Source organism: Schistocerca gregaria, chromosome 9 (assembly GCF_023897955.1).
Source record: "Schistocerca gregaria isolate iqSchGreg1 chromosome 9, iqSchGreg1.2, whole genome shotgun sequence".
In the NCBI taxonomy this organism is placed as follows: Eukaryota; Metazoa; Arthropoda; class Insecta; order Orthoptera; family Acrididae; genus Schistocerca; species Schistocerca gregaria.
In genome coordinates this window covers 116,859,333-116,887,327 of record NC_064928.1, presented here as the reverse complement: position 1 = coordinate 116,887,327, position 27,995 = coordinate 116,859,333, and the positions used below count along the sequence as shown (strand labels likewise).

General features: G+C 48.9%; 1 protein-coding gene across 1 annotated transcript; it reads left to right on the top strand.

Annotated features, from left to right (window-relative positions):
• The first annotated feature begins 528 nt into the window (after positions 1–528).
• LOC126291885 (ankyrin repeat domain-containing protein 65-like) lies at positions 529–27,995 on the top strand. Its single transcript, XM_049985611.1, has 3 exons — positions 529–629; positions 9,914–10,511; positions 27,429–27,995. The coding sequence occupies exons 2-3, from the start codon at positions 9,925–9,927 to the stop codon at positions 27,940–27,942; spliced, it is 1,101 nt and encodes a 366-aa protein (XP_049841568.1). The 5' UTR covers positions 529–629; positions 9,914–9,924; the 3' UTR covers positions 27,943–27,995.

The window sequence follows — 27,995 nt, the reverse complement described above, 5'->3', positions numbered from 1 at the left end:
TTACATTCCTCCAAGACCTCAGTAGTGCCTTAAGCACGTGCTGATGCAGTATTTCACTGTAGAGTCGGATGAACGTCTTGACTAGTGCGCAGACGATTATCACGTATGTTTAACACAAAAGTCCACGACACGTCATGTAATGTATGAGTATGTCGTGCATAATCGCAATAAAAATGAATGCTCCAGTTTTGCAACAGCGTGTAGTAGAGACTGCCTGCAGAGCAAGTTCTTAAGTCAAAAAAATCCTAAAAATAAAAGAAGGTATTCAAAGAAGGTATTCGTTTCCAGTTAAAAGGAGTTGTAATCCTCGAAGGGAAAGTAAAATCCTTATCAATGTTGTCCAAAATTAATGTATTACCCATGATGACGCAACCGTATTGCATCTGCGTCGTTACGGCGAAACGCCGATTCAGGTATAGCAATGAAGGCTCCAATGACTCACTCGGAATACAGCATTCGCTCGCATTCGGCCTTCTCCGCCATCATTCGGAGTGACACGACGTCAGAGCAGCGGCCCCGCCTATTCTCACACAGTTGCTTGCCGGGCGTGGGAGCGGTTAGACGTGGCGGACGGGACTACTGTGTGTTTTAGCTCCTCAGCTGTGCAGGCGTGCGTGTGAATATAGCAGGTAGGAGCGCCGAGCCAGCTTCTTTGGTTATAATTGCAGACTTTATCAAGATGTTAAACTATGAAGTGAAATATCGAAATGATCCGCAGTGTGGCTGTAGAGGCGAGTCTAGCAACGTCAGACCGCCTCAGAGCCAAACAGATAGCGAGCGATTGCTGTCTAAACTATTCGGCGAAAAATTTTGATACTTCCGCACCTCACAGCTTGATATATTTTACTCGATAAGGGTTTGAATTTATTTTCGTTGTTCGTTACAGTTATTGTACTGCACGAAACCGAGTACATGGCTGCACGACATTTTTAAGACTTTACAGAGATAAAATCACATTGCGTAGACTTTCCGTATAGTCCATTTTAGAACATACTTCAGTGCATATGAAATGTAACCAGTATATCTATATTGTCTATAAAGTTGAAAGCGGAATGATACCTGTTTTCATTCTCGAGATACTGGTCGGTATATCCCGCATTACGTCCGAATCCTTTCCTGCGAATCGGGAATCGAGTGGTCGTGAAAATAAACGCCGGATCTCATAAACGGTTCAAGGTTGCGAAACGACGTATCCTTGGAACTTCAAGCAGGCGGAAAGGGCTCTTTTATCGTATGAGTAACACTCGATAAGTTTTTGTCAAACCTGTGAGCAGAACGAAAACTGACTCCCTATAAAGTACACCACGAGGTTTTGTTCGAATTTTCTTGTCCAACACACACAGATAGAAACAGGCAAACGAAGTACCAAAGTGACCAGCGTGAGGTGTCATAATGCATGAAAATATTTAATTGCTTGAAAGCAATCAGGGTAATTAAGGAAAACTTAATTACTGAGTTGAGGAGAAATTGAAATATTTCATGAAAAGGTGCTGTAAGCTATGTAAATGAACTGTCAAAGTTCAACTGTTCTAGGCCTAGGTGTTTTGCACATAAAGAGATACACTGTTCAAGTACCAAAGTTAGGATTTTCGAGAACAGAAGACGTTAGGAAGGAAAATGAGGTGTCAGTAAGATCATGCTTTCTGAATGAAACTTAAAAAAAAAAAACATGGTAAAATATTATGTGAAATTATTTGTGCACAACAAATACATAGATCAGAGAAACATTCGTCGTGGCTTTGAATGATACTCGAAATCATGAAAAGGTGCATCAAATGTCTCTAACATTTTTTATTTCAAAGTCTTAGACAAATCATTTCTCAAAACGTTTGATTTTATTTCAAAAAATCTTGTTTGATTTACTTAATCTGATTATTTAGAAGAAGTGAAACGCTTGGCCTTAACATTGACTTCCGATGACTTACGACAAGACTGGCGCAAAGTGATGGAGTGATGGCGCTGGGGGGGGGGGGGGGGGGGGGGGGGGACCGCGGGGAGATGTGCAACAGCGAAGCTGCCGCAACTATGGAGCAGTGTAGGATGGCCACGATGCTTCCAGTGCAACACACCGTGCATTCGTCTGAAGACTGCAAATCTAGGTGCTGATTTATTTATTTTTGCAACATGCTCCACCACAATGTAAACATTGTTGTATTATGTGTTTAGGTTTGACTTTTATACTAGATGTTGTGTTGTCAGAAGAGCCAACACCGTGTTACTAGAGGAGGCCGAAAGGCACGCGTTTTAGCTCACGCAGGCTGGTGTGAAGAGGGAAAAACTATACTGACGTGAGGTCTGGAACATGACAAGGAATGAGAATTCAGAAATCGGACGTAATTAGTTTGATACTTAACTTTAATCCATTAATGATGAACGTCGCTCTTGACGGTACATGATTCACAATATTATCTGTTCAGGATACAAAGTAACTGCATATGGCGCCTTGCTAGGTTGTAGCAAATGACGTAGCTGAAGGCTATGCTAAACTGTCATCTCTGCAAATGGAGAGCGTATGTAGTCAGTGAACCATCGCTAGCAAAGTCGGCTGTACAACTGGGGCGAGTGCTAGGAAGTCTCTCTAGACCTGCCGTGTGGCGGCGCTCGGTCTGCAATCACTGATAGTGGCGACATGCGGGTCCGCCGTATACTAACGGACCGTGGCTGATTTAAAGGCTACCATCTAGCAAGTGTCGTGTCTGGCTGTGACACCACACTAGAGATGCAAAAAAACTAGAGTAAAAATAACTCTTTATGATTTTTGTAGAATAAAGAAGTTAGGGACTTCGTTTACTGTCGCCATTTTGTGTATGCATACATAATTTGTTGCAGTATTTCGCTATTCTTTCAATTGTCTCTTATTCTTGTCTCATTGTTTCGTGTCTTGTGTCCTATGTTTTGTCCTTAGAAATAACACATGCTTGAAAATCCATGCTTTCATAGAAGTGTACTCTCATTTGATGTCTTGTCTTATTTAACAATACATTACAAATAGTGTCTCATATATTTCCAGATCTAGTCAATACATCTAGATCGTCGCCAATCTCTAGACCAATCTGTCATCCTAGGTATGCGCAGGAGGGTACTTGTTCTATGCCGTGCAGTCTCGGGTGTCTTGTCATGGTCCACACGCCTCCCCCCTTCGAAGGTTCGAATCCTCCCTTGGGCATGGGTGTGTGTGTGTGTGTGTGTGTGTGTGTGTGTGTGTGTGTGTTGTTGTTGTTGTTGTTGTTGTTAGTGTAAGTTAAAGTTACATTAAGTAGTGTGAAAGCTTAGAGACCGATGACCTCAGCAGTTTGGTCCCATAAAACATTACCACAAAATAAAAAAAATACTTGCTCTATAATAACATTATCACAATTGATTTTTAATTGAACTGGGTCTTCACCCAGGGAATCCATCACTTCAGCCTTGGCTTTAGAAACCTCATGGTCGTATTGTTTACAAAGGAAATTCAACTGATGCAGTGCACTTATATGCTGATAAGCCAAAAGGTTATGACCACTGTCTACCACGACGTTGGATGCCGCCTAATGACGTTTTGGGCATGTGAAGAGGTAACGAAAGACCCGTACCACAAGACTGGAAAGTTGCAAAGGTTACACCAGTATTCAAGAAAGGTAGTAGGAGTAATCCACTAAATTACAGGCCCATATCGTTAACGTCGATATGCAGCAGGATTTTAGAACATATTGTGTTCGAACATTATGAATTACCTCGAAGGAAACGGTCTATTGACACACAATGAACATGGGTTTAGGAAATCACATCATGACGTAGCATGTGAAATTTGCTCAATTTGGACTGGTTACCCCTGTAACTGAAATATCAGATCTGAAGATGGTTCTGAATGACCCGAAACCGGTCATATGAAAAAAAAATTGCAATCAAGACGGATTTTAAGTAACAATCTTTGCTTTGTCTTACTTTGTTATGCTAATTATTCCTAGTTCGATACGCTGAAGCCCCATCTGTCGGACATTTTTGAACGTTTGTATTTTTTTTTTTTTTTTTTTTTTTTGTTTTAATAAAAACCCCTGTCATTCCAACCATGTCAATTTGTACCTCTCTATCTACATTATCCCGTGATTTATTCAGTTTTCAAATTTATACTGACGTTTTTGATCACCCGGTCTTTTTTGTTGCAGTGCAATGTTATTTTAAGGATGGTATGCATTAGAATAATTATGAAAGAAATGTTTTTAAATGTAAATCAAGTTTGTTTACCGTCGAATCATAGGAAGGAACGGTATGGTTGCACAAAGATTGCATTCGTTAGATGCTGTCGGCGTAATCCTTATATGAAAAGCAGCATCCATGTAGTTGTACGAACGACATGGAAAACGTGTGACGGAATGAGCGAAAGAGCCTCTATAAAGCGACCAGGATTAAATTTTAAATTTTTTTGTAATCTAGATCGTCTGAGAAAATTGTTCGCCTCCGTTATTATTCCTTGTTGATGTACTTACCTTTTTAACACAAAAAGAGAATTAATGCCCTTGGTAATCCAACACATACTTCGGTCGCTACAACAGCGTACCTTCTTTGCCCACCGTTTGATTTGTGGCTACGTAAGCGTAGGGGTGGTTTTTCTCAAAGAACGGGGGTCTGTCATTTTAGGTTGTGCACTAGCGACATGAAAACACCGGCTACACCCCAGAGGGCAGGGACAGTTACTGCTATTCCGTGACACTTTTGGTATACATTTTTGTGACAGTGTCTTGAGAGGATGTAAGGTGAACATCAACAAGAGTAAAACGAGGATAATGGAATGTAGTCCAATTAAATCGGGTGATGCTGAGGAATTAGATTAGGAAATGACACTTAAAGTAGTAGATGAGTTTTGCTATTTGGGGAGCAAAATAATTAACAATGGTCGAAGTAGAGGATATAAAATGTATACTGGCAATACCAAGGAAAGCGTTTCTGAAGAAAATAAATTTGTTAACATCGAGTATAGAGGCATTTTCCTCTGATTGTTGCCAGCATCATATTTAAAATATCGGGGAAGCAGGTTGCTAGCCTTACTTCTCCGAGTCCCATTGAGTTTTACCCCTATAGGTGGGGTAGGAGGAGTCAGGCCAGACCAAGGAGAAGGTACCTGGATTCGGTTAAGAATGATTTTGAAGTAATAGGTTTAACATCAGAAGAGGCACCAATGTTAGCACTAAATAGGGGGTCTTGGAGGAATTTTATAGGGGGCTATGCTCCAGACTGAACGCTGAAAGTCATAATCAGTCTTAAATGATGATGATGATGATGATGGGGTATAGACCTGAGTCTCAGGAAGTCTTCCTGAAAGTATTTGTATGGAGTGTAGCCATGTATGGAAGTGAAAGAGGGACGATAAATACTTTAGACGAAAAGAGAATAGAAGCTTTCGAAATGTAGTGCTACCGAAGAATCCTGAGGATTAGATGGGTAGGTCACATAACTAATGAGGTACTGAATAGAATTGCAGAGAAGAGAAATTTGTGGTACATCCTGACTAAAAGAAGGAGTTGGTTGGTAGGACACGTTCTAAGGCATCAAGGGATCACGAGTTAAGTGCTGGAGGGAAGCGTGGAGGGTAAAAATCGTGGACGGAGACCAAAAGATGAATACCCCAAGCAGACTCAGAAGGATGTAGATTGCAGTAGTTTCTCAGAGATGAAGAAGCTTGCACAGGATAGAGTAGCATGGAGAGCTGCATCAAACAAGTTTCTGGACTGAAGACAACAACAACATTTTGTGAATTCCATCCACTATTCGCTCTCCTCTGATTGACATTACATATATTTACTATGTCATGATTCTCGTGTAGAATAATTATTTCACCATAAGATAAGAGGTCTAAAAATAAGTGATTTGCATTGTATTGTACATTACGCCTGGCGTGCAACATAATTAACTGGAAGAAATCACGCTTTTCATATTAGGTAAAGCCAAGCACCGTTACACCAGTCACTGATAATAACATCTCGCAAGCTGCGATGAGTGTCCACATAATCTTACTCAGAAACTTTTCAGTGGACAAGAGTGGCGAGAACATTCAGTAAGGAACAACGTGACAACTGTTGTGATTTAGTTTTGTATTAACCACGAACAAAAGTGAAAATGTAAACACGTCCGCCATAATGATGAATGTTAGTAACAATTAATGTAATTTGGATACAAAACAGAAAGCTCCGAAATGAATGCCTTGGTGAAACTTCCTTCTACAACATGTGGCGAATCTCGCTAATTTCCTTGTATCAAGAAATACGCTTAACTTCCGATTGCAACGAAATGTCGTGAATATTTTTAGAGTCCAATTAAAAGGGCAGGTTCTCTTGCAGATTGGAGCCTTACCAACCCAGGGATAAAGTGCGAGACATTTCGAGTTTCACAGAACTGATAATGGTGCTCTACGCCAACAGTGAAAAATGATTTGAGCGTGTCACAAACCAGCACGTATCAGCACTAATAACTGCAGTCAGCAACTACTTCCTGAACGAGAGACACGATTGTAGATCTGTTTTATGACCATCTTCAGTGACTGGATGAAAGTTTTAAGATTAATTTTTAGGCCTACGCGAGGACAACACAGTAAACATACATATCTCTATAACAGAACGAGGTAGAAATTGGAGGTGGAGGTGACGAGTAACACTGCTATCAGTAAAAAGCCTTAAGAATATGACCCCATTCCCCCTAACTTATAGGTGTGTAAATAGATACGCGACAATGGTGTCAATGAATCCAAAGCAAGGAACCGAAAGGAGTTGCAGTACTATTTGCGATGAGCATTAGCCGAGAGCAAACTGAGTATAAAAATTAATTTTAGAAATGTGCAATACTGACCCTCTTATTTATTTTCATTACTTCTTGGTAAAAAAATATCGGCAAAAACATTTGTTGGACGGTAATGCAATGTTACACGGTGACAATTATTGAATTATATGAAATGAAACTGTCATAACTTCTAAACGGTTTGCGTTAGGCCCTTCAAATTGCACGATTGGCCGTGGGGCATGATGGGAATTAGCGTGCACATGCATGGTTTGGTTTAGCGACGAAGCCCTCTTTCATTTGGCAGGGTTCGTTCATAAGCAAAACTGGCGCGTTTGGGGGCTGAGAATCTGCATTTCGCTATCGGGAAGTCTCTTCACCCTCAACGGGTGAATATATGGTGTGCAATGTCCATTCACGGAATAACCTTTAAGACATTCCTTGATGGTACCATGACTTTCAAAAGATACGTGAAGGTTTTTTAAGATGATTTCATCCCTATGATCCAAATGGATTTGGACGAGATGTGGTTCATGCAAGGCAGAGTTCGACCCCATCGAAGCAGGAGATTGAGGTCCTGGAGGAGCGCTTTGGGGACTGCATTCTGGCTCTGGTGTACCCAGAGGCCACTGGCATAGGCCTCAATTGGCCGCCATATTCTCCGGATCTGAACAAATGCCAGTCCTTTTTGTGAGGCTATATTAAAGACAAAGTTTACAGGAATAACCCCAAAAGCATTGCTGAGCTGAAAACAGCCATTCAGGAGATCGACAGCATCGATGTTCCATCACTTCAGCGGCAATAGGGAATATTTACGTCACAGCTAGCAAGAGTAGGAAAATGGGCGTAAGAGAGCTACAAATGTGGTATAAGAGTTGCCTTTGGCCGATAGCTGGTCAAAATAAGTTGCTTTCTCTTGATTCCCGGTCTGCGTATAAAAATCATACATCTTTAGAGCAAGTTATCGCATCTGAAAAGTAAAGTGTGACGTTGCAGTTCACACCATCTGAAACCACTAGACAAGCTCGCCGTCTGGGTGTTTGTGTTTTCCGTGCTTTTCTATCGCAGTGTCTGCAGCTACTCCAGTTTCACGATAAGCTGCACAACGAACTCTTCCGCATTCGGTTGCCTGCCATCTCATTCCACCAGTTCTCATCAGCTCGTTACAGCAATGTGATATGCCCATTGTTTAAGAGTGGATCCTAACTGAACCTGCTGCACAGTTCGTAACTACCAAGAAGTTTGCCTCCGATCTTTGTGATCACTGTGGCGCTTCATTTTTCATTCAGTGTTTGTGGTGCAAGTTAATGGTTTGTTTTGACCATTTGTTGAATGGCGAACGCTCTATCCATCTGAGCCACTGAGGGCACAGAGGGTAGTGCGACTGCAGGGAGATATCGCGCAGTTCTCCCGCGAGACCCACATTCTCACCTTGTATGTCCACACACCACACTCATAGTTTCCCACCCCACCACACTCATTAATCGTGGAAGACATTCTTACCAAGTCCCGTAAGGGTTCGGGGATAATGTGTGCATCCGCATAGAAGAAGAAGGTAATGGCCGGTATTGCCAGAACTATATACTTATATGGATATGGTGTCTGTTCTTTTGGACAGTACTCTGTGAAGTTTGTGGCGTGCTGCTTTCAATTCAGCATATTGTGGCTACGTATATCCCGTAAACGGACATTGGGGCAGCCCTCAGTCTCGCTGGAGATCGCCCACCATCATCGCAGATAGCGATTCCAGTGAACGGTGGTGTAATTGTGTGAACTGTCATGCCTCATCACTAAATTGGTGGGAAAGGGCGGCAGACTGTAATACGTTATAAAGTGTACCGCATGTGGGCACAGCCTTCGTCCCCATCAATAAGATTTGCTTGCTGGCTTTTTGTCAGGGCGCTGATGACCATGATGGCGAGCCCCCTCAACCCAAATCATCATCATTGTGCACCCCTTCATGTTTGATGTCTTGTCCGTCAGTGATATCATTTTTCAGAAGTATAATTTTCCGTGTCTCAGAGCCAGAACCGTGCCACAGTGGTCTGAGGAGAATTGTAATGAACTCACGTTTATGTCTCAGCGAGCAAATTCGCCCGATGTAAGCCCTGTGGAACCCATCTGGATCGCTACCGGGCGCCATCACCATGCACGAAAATCAGCGGCCCGTTATTTACGCGAATTATATGACCTGTGCATAGACATCTACGTATCTCCACAAACAACTGCCAGATCCCTGATATGCAGAATCAGTCACATATTTCGTTCCAGACATGGACAAACCAGCTATTAAGCACGTGGTCATAATGTTTTGTCTCATTAGTATGTAGTGCTGTCTGTTATGAGCAGACTACCACCGATTCCAGGAGTAATGTATCGTTTTTTCCCTAAATGTCATGAGGGATTAGGATGATAGATTGGTTGGTTGGTTGATGTGGGAGAGGGGACCAAACAGTGACGTCATCAGTTGCATCGGACTAGGGAAGAATGGTGAAGAAAGTCGGCCGTGCCATTTCAAGGAAAGCATCCCAGCATTAGCCTGAAGCGATGCAGGCAAATCACGGAAAACCTGAATCAGGATGGCCGGCGTCGTCCTCCCGAATGCGAGTGCACCCCAGTCGGTAGGATGCTAAGTCGTTTAGCGAATACCAACAAAGACCTTCTGGCCTTGCCAGCAATGTGCTATATCACCATTTTGAAACATTTCATGTTCAAGTGACATTGGAAGTTAAAGAAATGAGGTATTTGCCCATTCTGTAGACATGTTGTGCAAAATGAGGATGCTGCAACTATTGCTATTGCCCTAGTGGAGACCTGCTGCTGTTCGACACGGCAAGGATATCACGGGGTTCTGATTCACCTGTACCAGGCTACCTTTTACAAACTGTTTGCTCGACAAGATTCTGCCTGAATGAGATTTTCACTCTGCAGCGGAGTTTGCACTGATATGAAACTTCCTGGCAGATTAAAACTGTGTGCCCGACAGAGACTCGAACTCGGGACCTTTGCCTTTCGCGGGCAAGTGCTCTACCATCTGAGCTACCGAGTCTCGGTCAGGCACACAGTTTTAATCTGCCAGGAAGTTTCAAGCTTCTGCCTGTGCAACATACGAGTGATGGAGGTACTGTGAAGCGGCAAAAGCCAGCTCAGTGGTGCCGTGTTTCAGAGTCGTCGGCAATGGATACTGTTACCGATGTGGAGGAGACCGCGACAGTGGACCTGGCCGCCATGCTGGAAGCTGGAGGTGGCAGAGGCCTCGTGGAGCTGGTGTCGGGCCAGACGAGGCTGGTGGTGCACAGGGCGGTCCTGGCAGCCAGGAGCCCTGTGTTTGCCTCCATGTTTCGGCACGACACCCTGGAGGCCAGGAGCAGCGAGGTGACCATCACGGACACGGCGGGCCCCGAGCTGAGCCTGCTGGTGGCCTACCTCTATACCCTCCGGGCGCCCCAGCTGCCCAGCTTGGCCCCCCAGCTGCCCAGCTTGGGCCCCCAGCTGCTGGCAGCCGCAGACAAATACGGCGTTTTGGGGCTGAAGGCTGCATGCGAGCGGCAGCTGATTGCGCAGCTGGACGTGGAGAATGCGGCAGCCGCAGCTGTGGTGGCCGCGAGGCACTCCTGCACCAGCCTCGCCCTGGCCGCCATCGCCTACATAAAAGCACACCCCCAGGTGTTCGCCACGCAGGGCTGGGCCGATGCAGAGCTCCAGCAGCCGCAAGATATTGCCGAAGTGAGACGGCTGCTCAGGGAGCCACCGACAGAAACCAGGTAAGCACAACAGAAAACCATCATATTTGTGTTTCTCAAGGCTGGCTCTCACTCTCTCTCTCTCTCTCTCTCTCTCTCTCTCTCTCTCTCTCCCTCTGTTTTGGTGTCAAGCTTGAAAGTGTTGTTAATAAAAATTTTCTATTTAAACTAGACTGAATTGCATGTGACTGCTTTAGTCTTAAATAAAACTTGCATCTAACTGCGTATTTAACTGAACTGAAATTTATCTGACTGCGTGAGAGTATTGATGGAAAATTAAAACTCAAAATACACATCTGACTGCATGAAAATTTAGTGGTAAAAAATAAACGTAAGTCACCAACCTGCATCTGACTGTGTCTGTGGAATTAGCTTGTGCACTCCTTCCCGTTTAGCCGATAATAAAACATATATTCAACTCAGCGGTAGTGCAATGGCATGAAATTGTCATTCTAGATAACTTTATTCATTTTAGCCCTGTTTGTTACTTACTGATCTGGATAATTTGCCAAGTGTGCAATGGCATATACACTCCTGGAAATGGAAAAAAGAACACATTGACACCGATGTGTCAGACCCACCATACTTGCTCCGGACACTGCGAGAGGGCTGTACAAGCAATGATCACACGCACGGCACAGCGGACACACCAGGAACCGCGGTGTTGGCCGTCGAATGGCGCTAGCTGCGCAGCATTTGTGCACCGCCGCCGTCAGTGTCAGCCAGTTTGCCGTGGCATACGGAGCTCCATCGCAGTCTTTAACACTGGTAGCATGCCGCGACAGCGTGGACGTGAACCGTATGTGCAGTTGACGGACTTTGAGCGAGGGCGTATAGTGGGCATGCGGGAGGCCGGGTGGACGTACCGCCGAATTGCTCAACACGTGGGGCGTGAGGTCTCCACAGTACATCGATGTTGTCGCCAGTGGTCGGCGGAAGGTGCACGTGCCCGTCGACCTGGGACCGGACCGCAGCGACGCACGGATGCACGCCAAGACCGTAGGATCGTACGCTGTGCTGTAGGGGACCGCACCGCCACTTCCCAGCAAATTAGGGACACTGTTGCTCCTGGGGTATCGGCGAGGACCATTCGCAACCGTCTCCATGAAGCTGGGCTACGGTCCCGCACACCTTTAGGCCGTCTTCCGCTCACGCCCCAACATCGTCCAGCCCGCCTCCAGTGGTGACGCGACAGGCGTGAATGGAGGATCGAATGGAGACGTGTCGTCTTCAGCGATGAGAGTCGCTTCTGCTTTGGTGCCAATGATGGTCGTATGCGTGTTTGGCGCCGTGCAGGTGAGCGCCACAATCAGGACTGCATACGAACGAGGCACACAGGGCCAACACCCGGCATCATGGTGTTGGGAGCGATCTCCTACACTGGCCGTACACCTCTGGTGATCGTCGAGGGGACACTGAATAGTGCACGGTACATCCAAACCGTCATCGAACCCATCGTTCTACCATTCCTAGACCGGCAAGGGAACTTGCTGTTCCAACAGGACAATGCACGTCCGCATGTATCCCGTGCCACCCAACGTGCTCTAGAAGGTATAAGTCAACTACCCTGGCCAGCAAGATCTTCGGATCTGTCCCCCATTGAACATGTTTGGGACTGGATGAAGCGTCGTCTCACGCGGTCTGCACGTCCAGCACGAACGCTGGTCCAGCTGAGGCGCCAGGTGGAAATGGCATGGCAAGCCGTTCCACAGGACTACATCCAGCATCTCTACGATCGTCTCCATTGGAGAATAGCAGCCTGCATTGCTACGAAACGTGGATATATACTGTACTAGTGCCGACATTGTGCATGCTCTGTTGCCTGTGTCTATGTGCCTGTGGTTCTGTCAGTGTGATCATGTGATGTATCTGACCCCAGGAATGTGTCAATAAAGTTTCCCCTTCCTGGGACAATGAATTCACGGTGTTCTTATTTCAATTTCCAGGAGTGTAGATTATTTTACTCTAATGAATGAAATTATTAGCTTTACTCATGGGAACTTTACCTTAATGTACCTTTTGGTTCAATGCAAGCACAGGATGTGGAGAACGACATAAGGTGCGAGATGAAACTCTAATTTTATCTAAGAAATATTTATTGTTCAAACTTTTAAGGCACATGTGAAAAACTAAAAAAAACCTTCTATAGCATGGATTTACGAGACAGTTTCACAATAAGCTTATTGCATCAACAATGGGATTGCTATCTAGCTTTTAGACAGTATTTAACCAAAGAAACCCTATTTTATTAATTATTCTTTCTAGTTTCCCCAGGTACATGCCGAGTTTCGCTCAATATATAGCTTATTATGTGCGTAGCGCCAATTCTTACTTTGATGCTGTCACGAACCGGCTGCCTCCTGCAGGCATCTAGCTCCAACTCGAAACACGTCTGCTGTCTCTGCGCATCTCCTCACCACTCCTCAAACTTTTACCACGTGCACCTGGCTCTGTTAGCTGTCAAAGATCTTACTACTCAAAGATGTACTACTCGTCCAGCCTTGCGGTTGGGAACTATCGACATTTTTCACTGGCTCTATCCTGATCGAATCTCAGCACATACCTTTCAAGCTTCTGTACAAAGTATGTGTTGACTTTGCACTCAGAAGGAGACATTCTTGCTGAGAGCTCAACTATGTGCAGCTCAGTGTTGAAGCAGACACAGTAAAGGGTGCTGTTTGTAGACAGGTAGGCGAGTACTTGGATCTTACTCTGCCTGATGTAATCTCCTCTACCAAAGGTATCATTACTGATAAAGGGAAGTAATAGAAGAGCAGTATGTCATTCTCTACCAGCACCAGGAAATCTGTATTATGCTGCAGCACAGTTCAAAGAAGCCAGCTAGATATCCATAATTTTCAATATCTGATGCTGCCATGCTGTGAATACTGACCTGTTGCAACTATCAGATGTAGTAAACCATACCGTTATACCAGCATCAGCCCCATGGTCACGTGTTGCAGGACACATTCAGCGGCCAAGGCGACACCTCAGGGCTGACAGGTGGGCCCCTCCACAAGTCTATAGCCTGGCACCTCCCAGTGCCAGATTTCACAAACATCCCACCAGGTGCCGGCATATGTGGGCTGGCTTGCCGTGGTATTGATGAACTCACTGCAGGATACTGACACTCAACGTCTCACAAGCTTAGGAGTGCATTGTATTTACTAGTCAGTGGAATTAGAGGAGATGCACCATTCACTCTAGCACAATGTAGCTGCCACAATGCAGCGCAGTACTATAGCTTCGCCAGTTAGAAACAGGCGACAACTTTCCGGACTCAACAACAATGGGTTATCAAAAAACGTTAAGGGATCCATTGGAGGAGGAAATAAAGCAAACTAGAAGAATCCTTAAAAAGGGAGTGAAAACTTTCTTGGTGAAGATAATAAGAAAACTTGCTTGGAGAGCACAACATGTGTCGAGAAAGAGTATTATTACACTTGGTACCAATAGGAATAAGGTCGTAAATGTTAAAGGAAGTGACTAAGTTGGGCCCTAGACGGTTAGGGAGATGGAAAAAAGACGTTACACAAAATATCTCAATTCGTGACAGACTAAAAACTACTTTAATCATTAACTGTATATACACATAAAAACCATTGAAAACTTTCAGAGACTAGTTTTGCACAACAAAGTAACTGTAGATATAATTTTCTGGCTGGAAGCAGAAAACAACAAAACCTAATAACTTGGTTATGGCACAGTATGTAATGTAGACGATATGGGTGGGTACGAAACTTTATTTAGAGATAAACTGCAATACATTTACGGTGTTAAAAGATTGTAGTGGCTTAGTGGTATTGCTATGGACTCTGTTGTTTGTTAATATTTTTGTGTCGTCCAGAAATCAAAACAGAAAAAGCAGGAGTAGTAAGACGAAGTCTGTCATGGAACAGATAATTTATTCAAAATGGCGGCTGTTTTTCCGAGCGCCACATTGCCACACCACAACCTGGAAATGGGAGGAAATTTTACATTTTGGCCAGAAACACCTCAATTGGGCGGCCTCCACTAACCTGCCCCTCCTCCCACTCTTATGGCATCGCTCACCTCCCTCCACAGCCACCCCACCTTGTAAATGGAAGGGAATTGTCCATCTGTGCTCAACTGCTGGAGCGGTAGGTTAGATGGTTGTACTTTATTTACTTTCTGTGTACTGCATTGCCCCCTCCTCCACTTTCTGCAGACTTCCGCCACCACTTTTCAAGTTTCAACTGCTTGTTTGAAGGCACTGTAACAGAGAAAAAATTCAGTCATACAGCTACTGTAGTTTTCAAAATTCTTCTGAAATTTTGAGCAGGCATAATTTGCTGCTGGAGTTAGGGCCGTTAAGGCTCTTACTTTGTGTTTTCCTCACTTTTCGAAGCACAGTTCTACAGTGGGAAACCCACTCTTGATGTCTAAACACATTTGGGAAAATCTGAACAATTCTGTATCTAAAAGTTCGTGACATATTTCAAAACTCCACAACAGGTCTCGAAGAAAAGAAGAAAAAAATGCAGACACAGCAGATCAGATGGCTAAAAGATACTCCTAGAATTCGAAGAACTGACCTGCAGACGATAAAATGGCTGGAATACTAGGTGACTTTTCGATATCTTACGACTGCTGGTCTGGAGATGCTCTGAAGCCACAATGGCAGGTGTGAGATAGCATCCCACCTGTCCAAACCAGGGCAGCCTAGTCTTCCTGGACTCGGACAAAAAGACTTCACGGCACTCTCTGACGTATATGCCTTGTTCTGCCCCTGTCTTGTTTACACCATTCTGTAAGGACTGTCACGGCCGCCGCCGCCCCCCCCCCCCCCCCCCCACGAAGAAAGTCTTCTGACTTTTTGACATCATGGAGCATCCTGATTACTTATTGAATTTACCCACCAAATTGCTGCTGCTATGGGAGCATACTGTCTGCTGCATTCTAAAGATGGACAAATTACGAGTATTTCAGCGGAAAACATTTTGTACACATCGAAAAACGTAAGGCCATCATGTTGCACTGATAGTTAAAAGCTATCGTCGTTCATCTCTCTCTCTCTCTCTCTCTTCTCTCTCTCTCTCTCTCTCTCTCTCTCCCTCCCTCCCTCCATCCCTCGCTACACCGCCCTCTCTCTCTCCCAACCTCTCCCTCTCTCTCTCTCCCTCTGTCTCTCTCCCTACCTCTCCCTCTGTCTCTCTCCCTACCTCTGTCTCTCTCCCTACCTCACCCTCTGTCTCTCTCCCTACCTCACCCTCTGTCTCTCTCCCTACCTCACCCTCTGTCTCTCTCCCTACCTCTCCCTCTGTCTCTCTCCCTACCTCCCTCTCTCTCTCCCTATCTCTCCCTACCTCTCTCTCTCTCTCTCTCTCTCTCTCTCTCTCTCTCCCTACCTCTACCTCTCTCTCCCCCTACCTCTACCTCTCTCTCCCCCTACCTCTACCTCTCTCTCCCCCTACTTCCAACTCTCTCTCCCCTACCTCTATGTCTCTCTCCACCCTACCTCTACCACTGACTCTCTCTCGCCCCTACCCCTACCACTGCCTCTCTCTCGCCCCTACCCCTACCACTGCCTCTCTCTCCCCCCTACCCCTACCACTGCCTCTCTCTCCCCCCTACCCCTACCACTGCCTCTCTCTCACCCCTACCCCTACCACTGCCTCTCGCACCTACCCCTACCACTGCCTCTCTCTCGCCCCTACCCCTACCACTGCCTCTCTCTCGCCCCTACCCCTACAACTGCTTCTCTCTAGCCCCTACCCCTACCACTGCCTCTCTCTCCCCCCTACCACTGCCTCTCTCTCTCCCCTACCTCTGCCTCTCTCTCGCCCTACCTCTGCCTCTCTCTCGCCCTACCTCTGCCTCTCTCTCGCTCCTACCTCTGCCTCTCTCTCGCCCCTACCCCTACCACTGCTTCTCTCTAGCCCCTACCCCTACCACTGCCTCTCTCTCCCCCCTACCACTGCCTCTCTCTCTCCCCTACCTCTGCCTCTCTCTCGCCCTACCTCTGCCTCTCTCTCGCCCTACCTCTGCCTCTCTCTCGCTCCTACCTCTGCCTCTCTCTCGCCCCTACCCCTACCACTGCTTCTCTCTAGCCCCTACCCCTACCACTGCCTCTCTCTCCCCCCTACCACTGCCTCTCTCTCTCCCCTACCTCTGCCTCTCTCTCGCCCTACCTCTGCCTCTCTCTCGCCCTACCTCTGCCTCTCTCTCGCTCCTACCTCTGCCTCTCTCTCGCCCCTACCCCTACCACTGCTTCTCTCTAGCCCCTACCCCTACCACTGCCTCTCTCTCCCCCTACCACTGCCTCTCTCTCTCCCCTACCTCTGCCTCTCTCTCGCCCTCTGCCTCTCTCTCGCCCTACCTCTGCCTCTCTCTCGCTCCTACCTCTGCCTCTCTCTCGCCCCTACCCCTACCACTGCTTCTCTCTAGCCCCTACCCCTACCTCTGCCTCTCTCTCGCCCTACCTCTGCCTCTCTCTCGCTCCTACCTCTGCCTCTCTCTCGCCCCTACCCCTACCACTGCTTCTCTCTAGCCCCTACCCCTACCACTGCCTCTCTCTCCCCCCTACCACTGCCTCTCTCTCTCCCCTACCTCTGCCTCTCTCTCGCCCTACCTCTGCCTCTCTCTCGCCCTACCTCTGCCTCTCTCTCGCTCCTACCTCTGCCTCTCTCTCGCCCCTACCCCTACCACTGCCTCTCTCTCCCCCCTACCCCTACCACTGCCTCTCTCTCCCCCCTACCCCTACAACTGCCTCTCTCTCCCCCCTACCCCTACCACTGCCTCTCTCTCCCCCCTACCCATACCACTGCCTCTCTCTCAACCCTACCCCTACCACTGCCTCTCGCCCCTACCCCTACCACTGCCTCTCTCTCGCCCCTACCCCTACCACTGCCTCTCTCTCGCCCCTACCCCTACCACTGCTTCTCTCTAGCCCCTACCCCTACCACTGCCTCTCTCTCCCCCCTACCACTGCCTCTCTCTCTCCCCTACCTCTGCCTCTCTCTCGCCCTACCTCTGCCTCTCTCTCGCCCTACCTCTGCCTCTCTCTCGCTCCTACCTCTGCCTCTCTCTCGCCCCTACCCCTACCACTGCTTCTCTCTAGCCCCTACCCCTACCACTGCCTCTCACTCCCCCCTACCACTGCCTCTCTCTCTCCCCTACCTCTGCCTCTCTCGCCCTACCTCTGCCTCTCTCTCGCCCTACCTCTGCCTCTCTCTCGCTCCTACCTCTGCCTCTCTCTCGCCCCTACCCCTACCACTGCTTCTCTCTAGCCCCTACCCCTACCACTGCCTCTCTCTCCCCCCTACCACTGCCTCTCTCTCTCCCCTACCTCTGCCTCTCTCTCGCCCTACCTCTGCCTCTCTCTCGCCCTACCTCTGCCTCTCTCTCGCTCCTACCTCTGCCTCTCTCTCTCCCCTACCCCTACCACTGCTTCTCTCTAGCCCCTACCCCTACCACTGCCTCTCTCTCCCCCCTACCACTGCCTCTCTCTCTCCCCTACCTCTGCCTCTCTCTCGCCCTACCTCTGCCTCTCTCTCGCCCTACCTCTGCCTCTCTCTCGCTCCTACCTCTGCCTCTCTCTCGCCCCTACCCCTACCACTGCTTCTCTCTAGCCCCTACCCCTACCACTGCCCCTCTCTCCCCCTACCACTGCCTCTCTCTCTCCCCTACCTCTGCCTCTCTCTCGCCCTACCTCTGCCTCTCTCTCGCCCTACCTCTGCCTCTCTCTCGCTCCTACCTCTGCCTCTCTCTCGCCCCTACCCCTACCACTGCTTCTCTCTAGCCCCTACCCCTACCTCTGCCTCTCTCTCGCCCTACCTCTGCCTCTCTCTCGCTCCTACCTCTGCCTCTCTCTCGCCCCTACCCCTACCACTGCTTCTCTCTAGCCCCTACCCCTACCACTGCCTCTCTCTCCCCCCTACCACTGCCTCTCTCTCTCCCCTACCTCTGCCTCTCTCTCGCCCTACCTCTGCCTCTCTCTCGCCCTACCTCTGCCTCTCTCTCGCTCCTACCTCTGCCTCTCTCTCTCCCCTACCCCTACCACTGCCTCTCTCTCCCCCCTACCCCTACCACTGCCTCTCTCTCCCCCCTACCCCTACCACTGCCTCTCTCTCCCCCCTACCCCTACCACTGCCTCTCTCTCCCCCCTACCCCTACCACTGCCTCTCTCTCAACCCTACCCCTACCACTGCCTCTCGCCCCTACCCCTACCACTGCCTCTCTCTCGCCCCTACCCCTACCACTGCCTCTCCCTCGCCCCTACCCCTACCACTGCTTCTCTCTAGCCCCTACCCCTACCACTGCCTCTCTCTCCCCCCTACCACTGCCTCTCTCTCTCCCCTACCTCTGCCTCTCTCTCGCCCTACCTCTGCCTCTCTCTCGCCCTACCTCTGCCTCTCTCTCGCTCCTACCTCTGCCTCTCTCTCGCCCCTACCCCTACCACTGCTTCTCTCTAGCCCCTACCCCTACCACTGCCTCTCTCTCCCCCCTACCACTGCCTCTCTCTCTCCCCTACCTCTGCCTCTCTCTCGCCCTACCTCTGCCTCTCTCTCGCCCTACCTCTGCCTCTCTCTCGCTCCTACCTCTGCCTCTCTCTCGCCCCTACCCCTACCACTGCTTCTCTCTAGCCCCTACCCCTACCACTGCCTCTCTCTCCCCCCTACCACTGCCTCTCTCTCTCCCCTACCTCTGCCTCTCTCTCGCCCTACCTCTGCCTCTCTCTCGCCCTACCTCTGCCTCTCTCTCGCTCCTACCTCTGCCTCTCTCTCGCCCCTACCCCTACCACTGCTTCTCTCTAGCCCCTACCCCTACCTCTGCCTCTCTCTCGCCCTACCTCTGCCTCTCTCTCGCTCCTACCTCTGCCTCTCTCTCGCCCCTACCCCTACCACTGCTTCTCTCTAGCCCCTACCCCTACCACTGCCTCTCTCTCCCCCCTACCACTGCCTCTCTCTCTCCCCTACCTCTGCCTCTCTCTCGCCCTACCTATGCCTCTCTCTCGCCCTACCTCTGCCTCTCTCTCGCTCCTACCTCTGCCTCTCTCTCGCCCCTACCCCTACCACTGCCTCTCTCTCCACCCTACCCCTACCACTGCCTCTCTCTCCCCCCTACCGCTACCACTGCCTCTCTCTCCCCCCTACCGCTACCACTGTCTCTCCCCCCTACCCCTACCACTGCCTCTCTCTCACCCCTACCCCTACCACTGCCTCTCGCCCCTACCCCTACCACTGCCTCTCTCTCGCCCCTACCCCTAACTCTGCCTCTCTCTCGCCCCTACCCCTACCACTGCCTCTCTCTCCCCCCTACCCCTACCACTGCCTCTCTCTCCCCCCTACCCCTACCACTGCCTCTCTCTCCCCCCTACCCCTACCACTGCCTCTCTCTCGCCCCTACCCCTACCACTGCCTCTCTCTCGCCCCTACCCCTACCACTGCCTCTCTCTCGCCCCTACCCCTACCACTGCTTCTCTCTAGCCCCTACCCCTACCACTGCCTCTCTCTCCCCCCTACCACTGCCTCTCTCTCTCCCCTACCTCTGCCTCTCTCTCGCCCTACCTCTGCCTCTCTCTCGCCCTACCTCTGCCTCTCTCTCGCTCCTACCTCTGCCTCTCTCTCGCCCCTACCCCTACCACTGCTTCTCTCTAGCCCCTACCCCTACCTCTGCCTCTCTCTCGCCCTACCACTGCCTCTCTCTCGCTCCTACCTCTGCCTCTCTCTCGCCCCTACCCCTACCACTGCTTCTCTCTAGCCCCTACCCCTACCACTGCCTCTCTCTCCCCCCTACCACTGCCTCTCTCCCCTACCTCTGCCTCTCTCTCGCCCTACCTCTGCCTCTCTCTCGCCCTACCTCTGCCTCTCTCTCGCCCCTACCTCTGCCTCTCTCTCGCCCCTACCTCTGCCTCTCTCTCGCTCCTACCTCTGCCTCTCTCTCGCCCCTACCCCTACCACTGCTTCTCTCTCGCCCCTACCCATACCACTGCCTCTCTCTCCCCCCTACCACTGCCTCTCTCTCTCCCCTACCTCTGCCTCTCTCTCGCCCCTACCTCTGCCTCTCTCTCGCCCCTACCTCTGCCTCTCTCTCGCCCCTACCTCTGCCTCTCTCTCGCCCCTACCCCTACCACAGCTTCTCTCTCGCCCCTACCCATACCACTGCCTCTCTCTCCCCCCTACCACTGCCTCTCTCTCTCCCCTACCTCTGCCTCTCTCTCGCCCTACCTCTGTCTCTCTCTCGCTCCTACCTCTGCCTCTCTCTCGCCCCTACCTCTGCCTCTCTCTCGCCCCTACCTCTGCCTCTCTCTCGCCCCTACCTCTGCCTCTCTCTCGCCCCTGCCACTGCTTCTCTCTCGCCCCTACCCCTACCACTGCCTCTCTCTCGCCCCTACCCATACCACTGCCTCTCTCTCCCCCCTACCACTGCCTCTCTCTCTCCCCTACCTCTGCCTCTCTCTCGCCCCTACCTCTGCCTCTCTCTCGCCCCTACCTCTGCCTCTCTCTCCCCCCTACCACTGCCTCTCTCTCTCCCCTACCTCTGCCTCTCTCTCGCCCTACCTCTGCCTCTCTCTCGCCCTACCTCTGCCTCTCACTCGCTCCTACCTCTGCCTCTCTCTCGCCCCTACCTCTGCCTCTCTCTCGCCCCTACCTCTGCCTCTCTCTCGCCCCTACCCCTACCACTGCTTCTCTCTCGCCCCTACCCATACCACTGCCTCTCTCTCCCCCCTACCACTGCCTCTCTCTCTCCCCTACCTCTGCCTCTCTCTCGCCCTACCTCTGCCTCTCTCTCGCTCCTACCTCTGCCTCTCTCTCTCCCCTACCTCTGCCTCTCTCTCGCCCCTACCTCTGCCTCTCTCTCGCCCCTACCTCTGCCTCTCTCTCGCCCCTACCTCTGCCTCTCTCTCGCCCCTACCACTGCTTCTCTCTCGCCCCTACCCCTACCACTGCTTCTCTCTCGCCCCTACCCATACCACTGCCTCCCTCTCCCCCCTACCACTGCCTCTCTCTCCCCTACCTCTGCCTCTCTCTCGCCCTACCTCTGCTTCTCTCTCGCCCTACCTCTGCCTCTCTCTCGCTCCTACCTCTGCCTCTCTCTCGCCCCTACCCCTACCACTGCTTCTCTCTCGCCCCTACCCATACCACTGCCTCCCTCTCCCCCCTACCACTGCCTCTCTCTCTCCCCTACCTCTGCCTCTCTCTCGCCCTACCTCTGCCTCTCTCTCGCTCCTACCTCTGCCTCTCTCTCGCCCCTACCTCTGCCTCTCTCTCGCCCCTACCTCTGCCTCTCTCTCGCCCCTACCTCAGCCTCTCTTCTCGCCCCTACCTCTGTCTCTCTTCTCTGCCCCTACCTCTGCCTCTCTTCTCCGCCCCTACCTCTGCCTCTCTTCTCCGCCCCTACCTCTGCCTCTCTTCACCACCCCTACCTCTCTCCCCCTCCTGCCTCTACCTCTCTCCCCCCTCCTACCCTTGCCTCTCTTCTACCCCCGTACCTCTCTCCCCCTCCTACCTCTACCTCTCTCCCATCTCCTAATTCTGCCTCTCCTCTCCCCCTCCACCTCTCATCTCCCCCCTCTCTCTACCTCTCGCCCCCCCTCCTACCTCTCCCTACCTCTGTCTATAACCAATTCTCCCTGCAAAATGGTCTCTGATTTAATTTGGAACTGACCAGATTATACCCCCTACATTCGACAACTTGTGTACAAGCTGAGTTCCACATAATCAATACAAGCAATATTTTGCTTTTGGAAGGAGTATAACACGTGTTCCAGTCTTGGACAATGGTCTGGTGCTAGTGATATAGATTGGTATTCTCATGCCAGTACTGTAACTGCAGTTCTGTACCAATCTTACGTCACCCATCCAACTACACACGATCTCTCTATTTGCATGCATACTGAGGAGGTTAGCACTCTTTCTTTGCGTATAGTAGATATGAGCCTGATACATTCGTGTTTGTTGTTGTGATACTACGAATATTTGGAAAGAGGAAGAAACATATGGTTTATGCATGATGGAGCAGCAGATGGAAGCAGTTTGAAGTATTTTACATACATTACTTGTGGTACCAGTTCTATGGTACTGTTGTCATGTTTGGATTCCATACAAAGAAGGTACTGGAAAGAGAGAAATGATCATAGAACGTAAACACACATTCCTATGGCTACACAGTTCTTGAGCATGCTATAACAATGGAACACTGTAGTTTTTGATGTTTGTGTGGAGTGCAACGCTGTTAATACTGCAATGCTGGAAATATATTTTCAACACATGACATAAATTCACCCTACAAGTTTATATCCTATTCAATATGGTGAGAAATTTTAAGACTATAAAACTACTACCTTCTGCGCCATAGGAAAAAAAGGCACACACATTCTTTGTGATACATGCACTGTGTAGCTTTCCTGATATATATATATAGCGCCCACTGTTAGCATGATTGCAGTCCCTGGAATTGTTATGCTTCCATCAGTCCTATAAAATGATTATTACCAGTTGAAAGTGGATTGAACAATGACATCTCATAAGGAAATAGATGAATGTGTAGCAGCAGTGTTCGGCATGTGAAATTATATGCCATTCTCCACTAACTCTGTGAACAGAATAGTCTCTTCCACACACATCATCTGCCAAGCAAATGCATACATAGGGAGATCTTGCTTCTGCAGCGATCCATAGCCTCTAAATGTTTAACAGAATAATACATTATCTGTTGTCTGTATTGTGTTTTATAAAATCATGCTATTAGCTAATTTCGGCCATGATTCATTATCCAACACATTTGCTGTGCAATGAGCATGATACATAAAACATGACACAGCAAATGTGCTCCATAATAGCTCATGGCCGAAGGTAGCTAATAGCACAATTTTAATAAAGCACAGTACAACCTAATAGAGGCAATATTTCCTTTCGTTAGTATGCACGTGGACTGCAGTATCACACAAACAACTGTCACTGACGCAGAATCAGTGCAGTTATGAAACAGAAGAATCAGTTTATATCCAAAATGTGGCAGGGAAATGGAGTATTTCGCATACCTCTTAGTTTGTCTAGAGGAGGCAGCCAAAATACACTCCTGGAAATTGAAATAAGAACACCGTGAATTCATTGTCCCAGGAAGGGGAAACTTTATTGACACATTCCTGGGGTCAGATACATCACATGATCACACTGACAGAACCACAGGCACATAGACACAGGCAACAGAGCATGCACAATGTCAGCACTAGTACAGTGTATATCCACCTTTCGCAGCAATGCAGGCTGCTATTCTCCCATGGAGACGATAGTAGAGATGCTGGATGTAGTCCTGTGGAACCGCTTGCCATGCCATTTCCACCTGGCGCCTCAGTTCGACCAGCGTTCGTGCTGGGCGTGCAGACCGCGTGAGACGACACTTCATCCAGTCCCAAACATGCTCAATGGGGAACAGATCCGAAGATCTTGCTGGCCAGGGTAGTTGACTTACACCTTCTAGAGCACGTTGGGTGGCACGGAATACATGCGAACGTGCTTTGTTCTGTTGGAACAGCAAGTTCCCTTGCTGGTCTAGGAATGGTAGAACGATGGGTTCGATGACGGTTTGGATGTACCGTGCACTATTCAGTGTCCCCTCGACGATGACCAGAGGTGTACGGCCAGTGTAGGAGATCGCTCCCCACACCATGATGCCAGGTGTTGGCCCTGTGTGCCTCGGTCGTATGCAGTCCTGATTGTGGCGCTCACCTGCACGGCGCCAAACACGCATACGACCATCATTGGCACCAAGGCAGAAGCGACTCTCATCGCTGAAGACGACATGTCTCCATTCGTCCCTTCATTTACGCCTGTCGCGACACCAGTGGAGGCGGGCTGCACGATGTTGGGGCGTGAGCGGAAGGCGGCCTAACGGTGTGCGGGACCGTAGCCCAGCTTCATGGAGACGGTTGCGAATGGTCCTCGGCGATACCCCAGGAGCAACAATGTCCCTAATTTGCTGGGAAATGGCGGTGCGGTCCCCTACGGCACTGCGTAGGATCCTACGGTCTTGGCGTGCATCTGTGCGTCGCTGCGGTCCGGTCCCAGGTCGACGGGCACGTGTACCTTCCGCCGACCACTGGCGACAACATCGATGTACTGTGGAGACCTCACGCCCCACGTGTTGAGCAATTCGGCTGTACATCCACCCGGCCTCCCGCATGCCCACTATATGCCCTCGCTCAAAGTCCGTCAACTACACATACGGTTCACGTCCACGCTGTCGCGGCATGCTACCAGTGTTAAAGACTGCGATGGAGGTCCGTATGCCACGGCAAACTGGCTGACACTGACGGCGGCGGTGCACAAATGCTGCGCAGCTAGCGCCATTCGACGGCCAACACCGCGGTTTCTGGTGTGTCTGCTGTGCCGTGCTTGTGATCATTGCTTGTACAGCCCTCTCGCAGTGTCCGGAGCAAGTATGGTGGGTCTGACACACCGGTGTCAATGTGTTCTTTTTTCCATTTCCAGGAGTGTAGATTTTCCATCAGTTTGGTAGTCATGATTCATCATGCATGCGCTGGAAGTCCTCTGTTGACAGTGGTTTGGGGAGGTCTGCTGTTAATGGTTGCAGGTGGATGCTGCTGTAAGTCGCACACAGAACATTAGAGTCGAACACAGGTTATTCATCACTGAAACAAATCTAGTCTACCATCGAATCATACCTCGTTACAAATCTATCGTCATTTACCGCAGATTCATATCAATTTAGATGCAGATGGATCTCTTCCGCAGGACAGCATTGAAGGCAGTCAACTTGTACATATCCCTATTACTCCAATAGACATACAGGAGAATGCTGTTAAAACCATGCGGCAACTTTTCTGTAAGGTATTTGTTAGCTGACACTGCAAGGTTGTGATTCATAGCGAGTGCAAAGAAACACATCGTAAATACTGTTTGTTGGAGTTTAAAACACTCAAATAGTTTTGCACGGCTTCAAGCACACGATCTATTCTGTAGTTGTATATTGCAGTCCACCAGCTGGTAATGCATGCTCTTTAGCTAAGGATAACATGAATTTTATTGTAATCATGTCTAGACCCTTTATAAAGATAGGTAAGGTGATTGGTAATAACTCTGGGATCATACTGGGTTTGTGATCAGATGTATATAAATTTAATACTATGCATTTGGTAGTGATACACGTTAAACATACTATTCCAGATTTCTTATCGCTTTTGACGAAATTTGCTGTTCCCCTGGTTCCCAGTACTTCTATGTCGAATTCCTCTTGCTGTTGTGCACTCGTTCCCGTGTACAAGAAATTTCCTGCATGAAGCAGTCATGGAAGTTCTCTCTCATTCTCACTGAATTTCCCTTCATTTTGGCGCATTTTCATTCAATTTATACCTACTTCACATTATACTTATTGGTGGATCGCTCTAGCGACGATGTGGGCCACAAATGGGAAAATCACTGACATAACCAACTTTGACGAAGGTTAGAATGTAATGTGACTAGGAACGGTCGTGCAAGAAATGGCGAGGTCGTTAATGTGCCAAAGTCATCAGCAGCTGTAGAAAGTGATTGAGTGAAGATGGAACCTCAAGTAGGCACCGAAGTAAGAACTTAAATATTTTCTCCATTTCGCAGCCCTGTCAGCAACTATATAAATATTAATTTTAATGACCAACAGCCTCAGTTGCACCATTTACCTAGAATTTACCTAGGTTTCAGTTGGGATAATCCAACCTTTTTCAGAATAAAAGTAACTACCGTTTGTCCATAGTGAACATCAAGATAAAAATACAAATCCATAAATAATCGTCAGACTGTGAAAACTTAATTGAAACTGCCTCGGCCCCACTTTGCGACCGCGATGTGAGAGCCACGAGTGCTGTACTGGAACTGACCGTAGCGCCATGAGGCCCGCCTAGGCAGACACAATACCTTGCTCCTGCACATAAACTGCGAGCTAGTTACTTGTTGGGACAAGATGCGAACTTAACTCCTGACCTTAAATTTATTAGTAACATGAAATAAAAGGTATAGCTTAGGAAAAGGGCATATGTTATCCTGAGCAGAACGTACTTAGATCGACTGTCTTAACAGCTATGAAGTATTCATTGGTCATGATGTGAGGAAGACATCATGTGCTTACAAGGTATGGCCTGTCTAGGAGAATTTTGTGCTTAAGCACAAAGTTGAATCATCTAAAAGAACTTAGGATTGGGTAGGATAATATAAAGCCAACATCGTCATTACTATGACCCCATTGCCACCACATTATCCCCTACTTTAGTGTTTTCTGCAACTCATAACCATAACGTCGTGAAGGAGATCAATCAGGCACATGCATTAGTTTTTGACTTGATTCTAGACCATTTCAGGTCAAATATACTAATCTTGAGTAGTGACCATCTATTTTATATGGCCCATATTGACAGATGTTACAGATTAGGTATAGACTTGTTAATAAGTTCAATCATGACCATTTGTGTGCTAAGTAAGTAGGATGTTCATGTGTTGTAACCATAGCTAAGTAAGTGCTTAAAAATTACGTCTTAATTACTAGACCTAGTCATAATGGACTGCTGCATAGGATCAGTCGTGCTGCATGAAGCATCTCTTTCAGTGGAGGGAAATGACTGCTTAACAGTAGTGTCCTGAGGTCAAAGGTACTTATTGCCATGAATAAATGTGATGTAATGTGATGGATGAAGCTATTGAGAAATGGAGTCTAAGAATTTTTAATGGAGAGTGAATGAAGATTCTGAGATGCTGAGCCGACTGTACCTTCATCTGATGTTTCGTGTCATAGGAGGGAGAGAATTATAGATTCATTTGCCACAGATTGTCATAGATTCATTTGTTTTTAGAAATGGTTACACTTTCTTTTCAGTGATAGTCTCCTTTATTGGAAGTGTGTGTGTGGTGTGTGTGTGTGTGTGGGGGGGGGGGGGGGGGGTGCGCACACACAAAAATGTGAGAATTTCTGTATGTTCTGCAGGAGCCTTTCTCAAGAGGAGAAGGACACGAGGCTGATCCAGGCGGCTAAGCGAGGTGCAGTAGAGGAGCTGTGGGCGTTGTTGGCTGCTGGAGCGAATGTGGCGGCCAAGGACGAGGAGAGGAACACAGCCTTGCACTGGGCGGCGGACAAGGGGCACCTGGAGGCGGCAAGGTGCCTCCTGAAGACTGGGGCGCCTCTGGACGCGAGGTGCAGCTGCAATGAGGACATGCCTTTGCACTGGGCCGCGAGGGGCGGCCACGCGGCCGTGGTGCGGCTGCTGGTGGCGGCGTCGGCTGATCCCAACGGTAGGAGCTCAACCGGGTGGTCGCCGCTGCACTGCGCCGCTTGGAGGGACCATGCGGAGGCCGTCACTGCGCTACTGGAGGCCGGGGCCGACAGGGGGGCGTTAACTATCGGGGGACTGACGCCGCTGGACATCGCCAGGCAGCACGGCCACCAGCAGGCGATAGACGCGCTGAGCCGCAGCCCGATGAATGTCTCTCGAGTAAAATGAAGAGGACTGTATCACTGCTGCACTTTTTAAAAATAAAGAAAACACAAAAATAA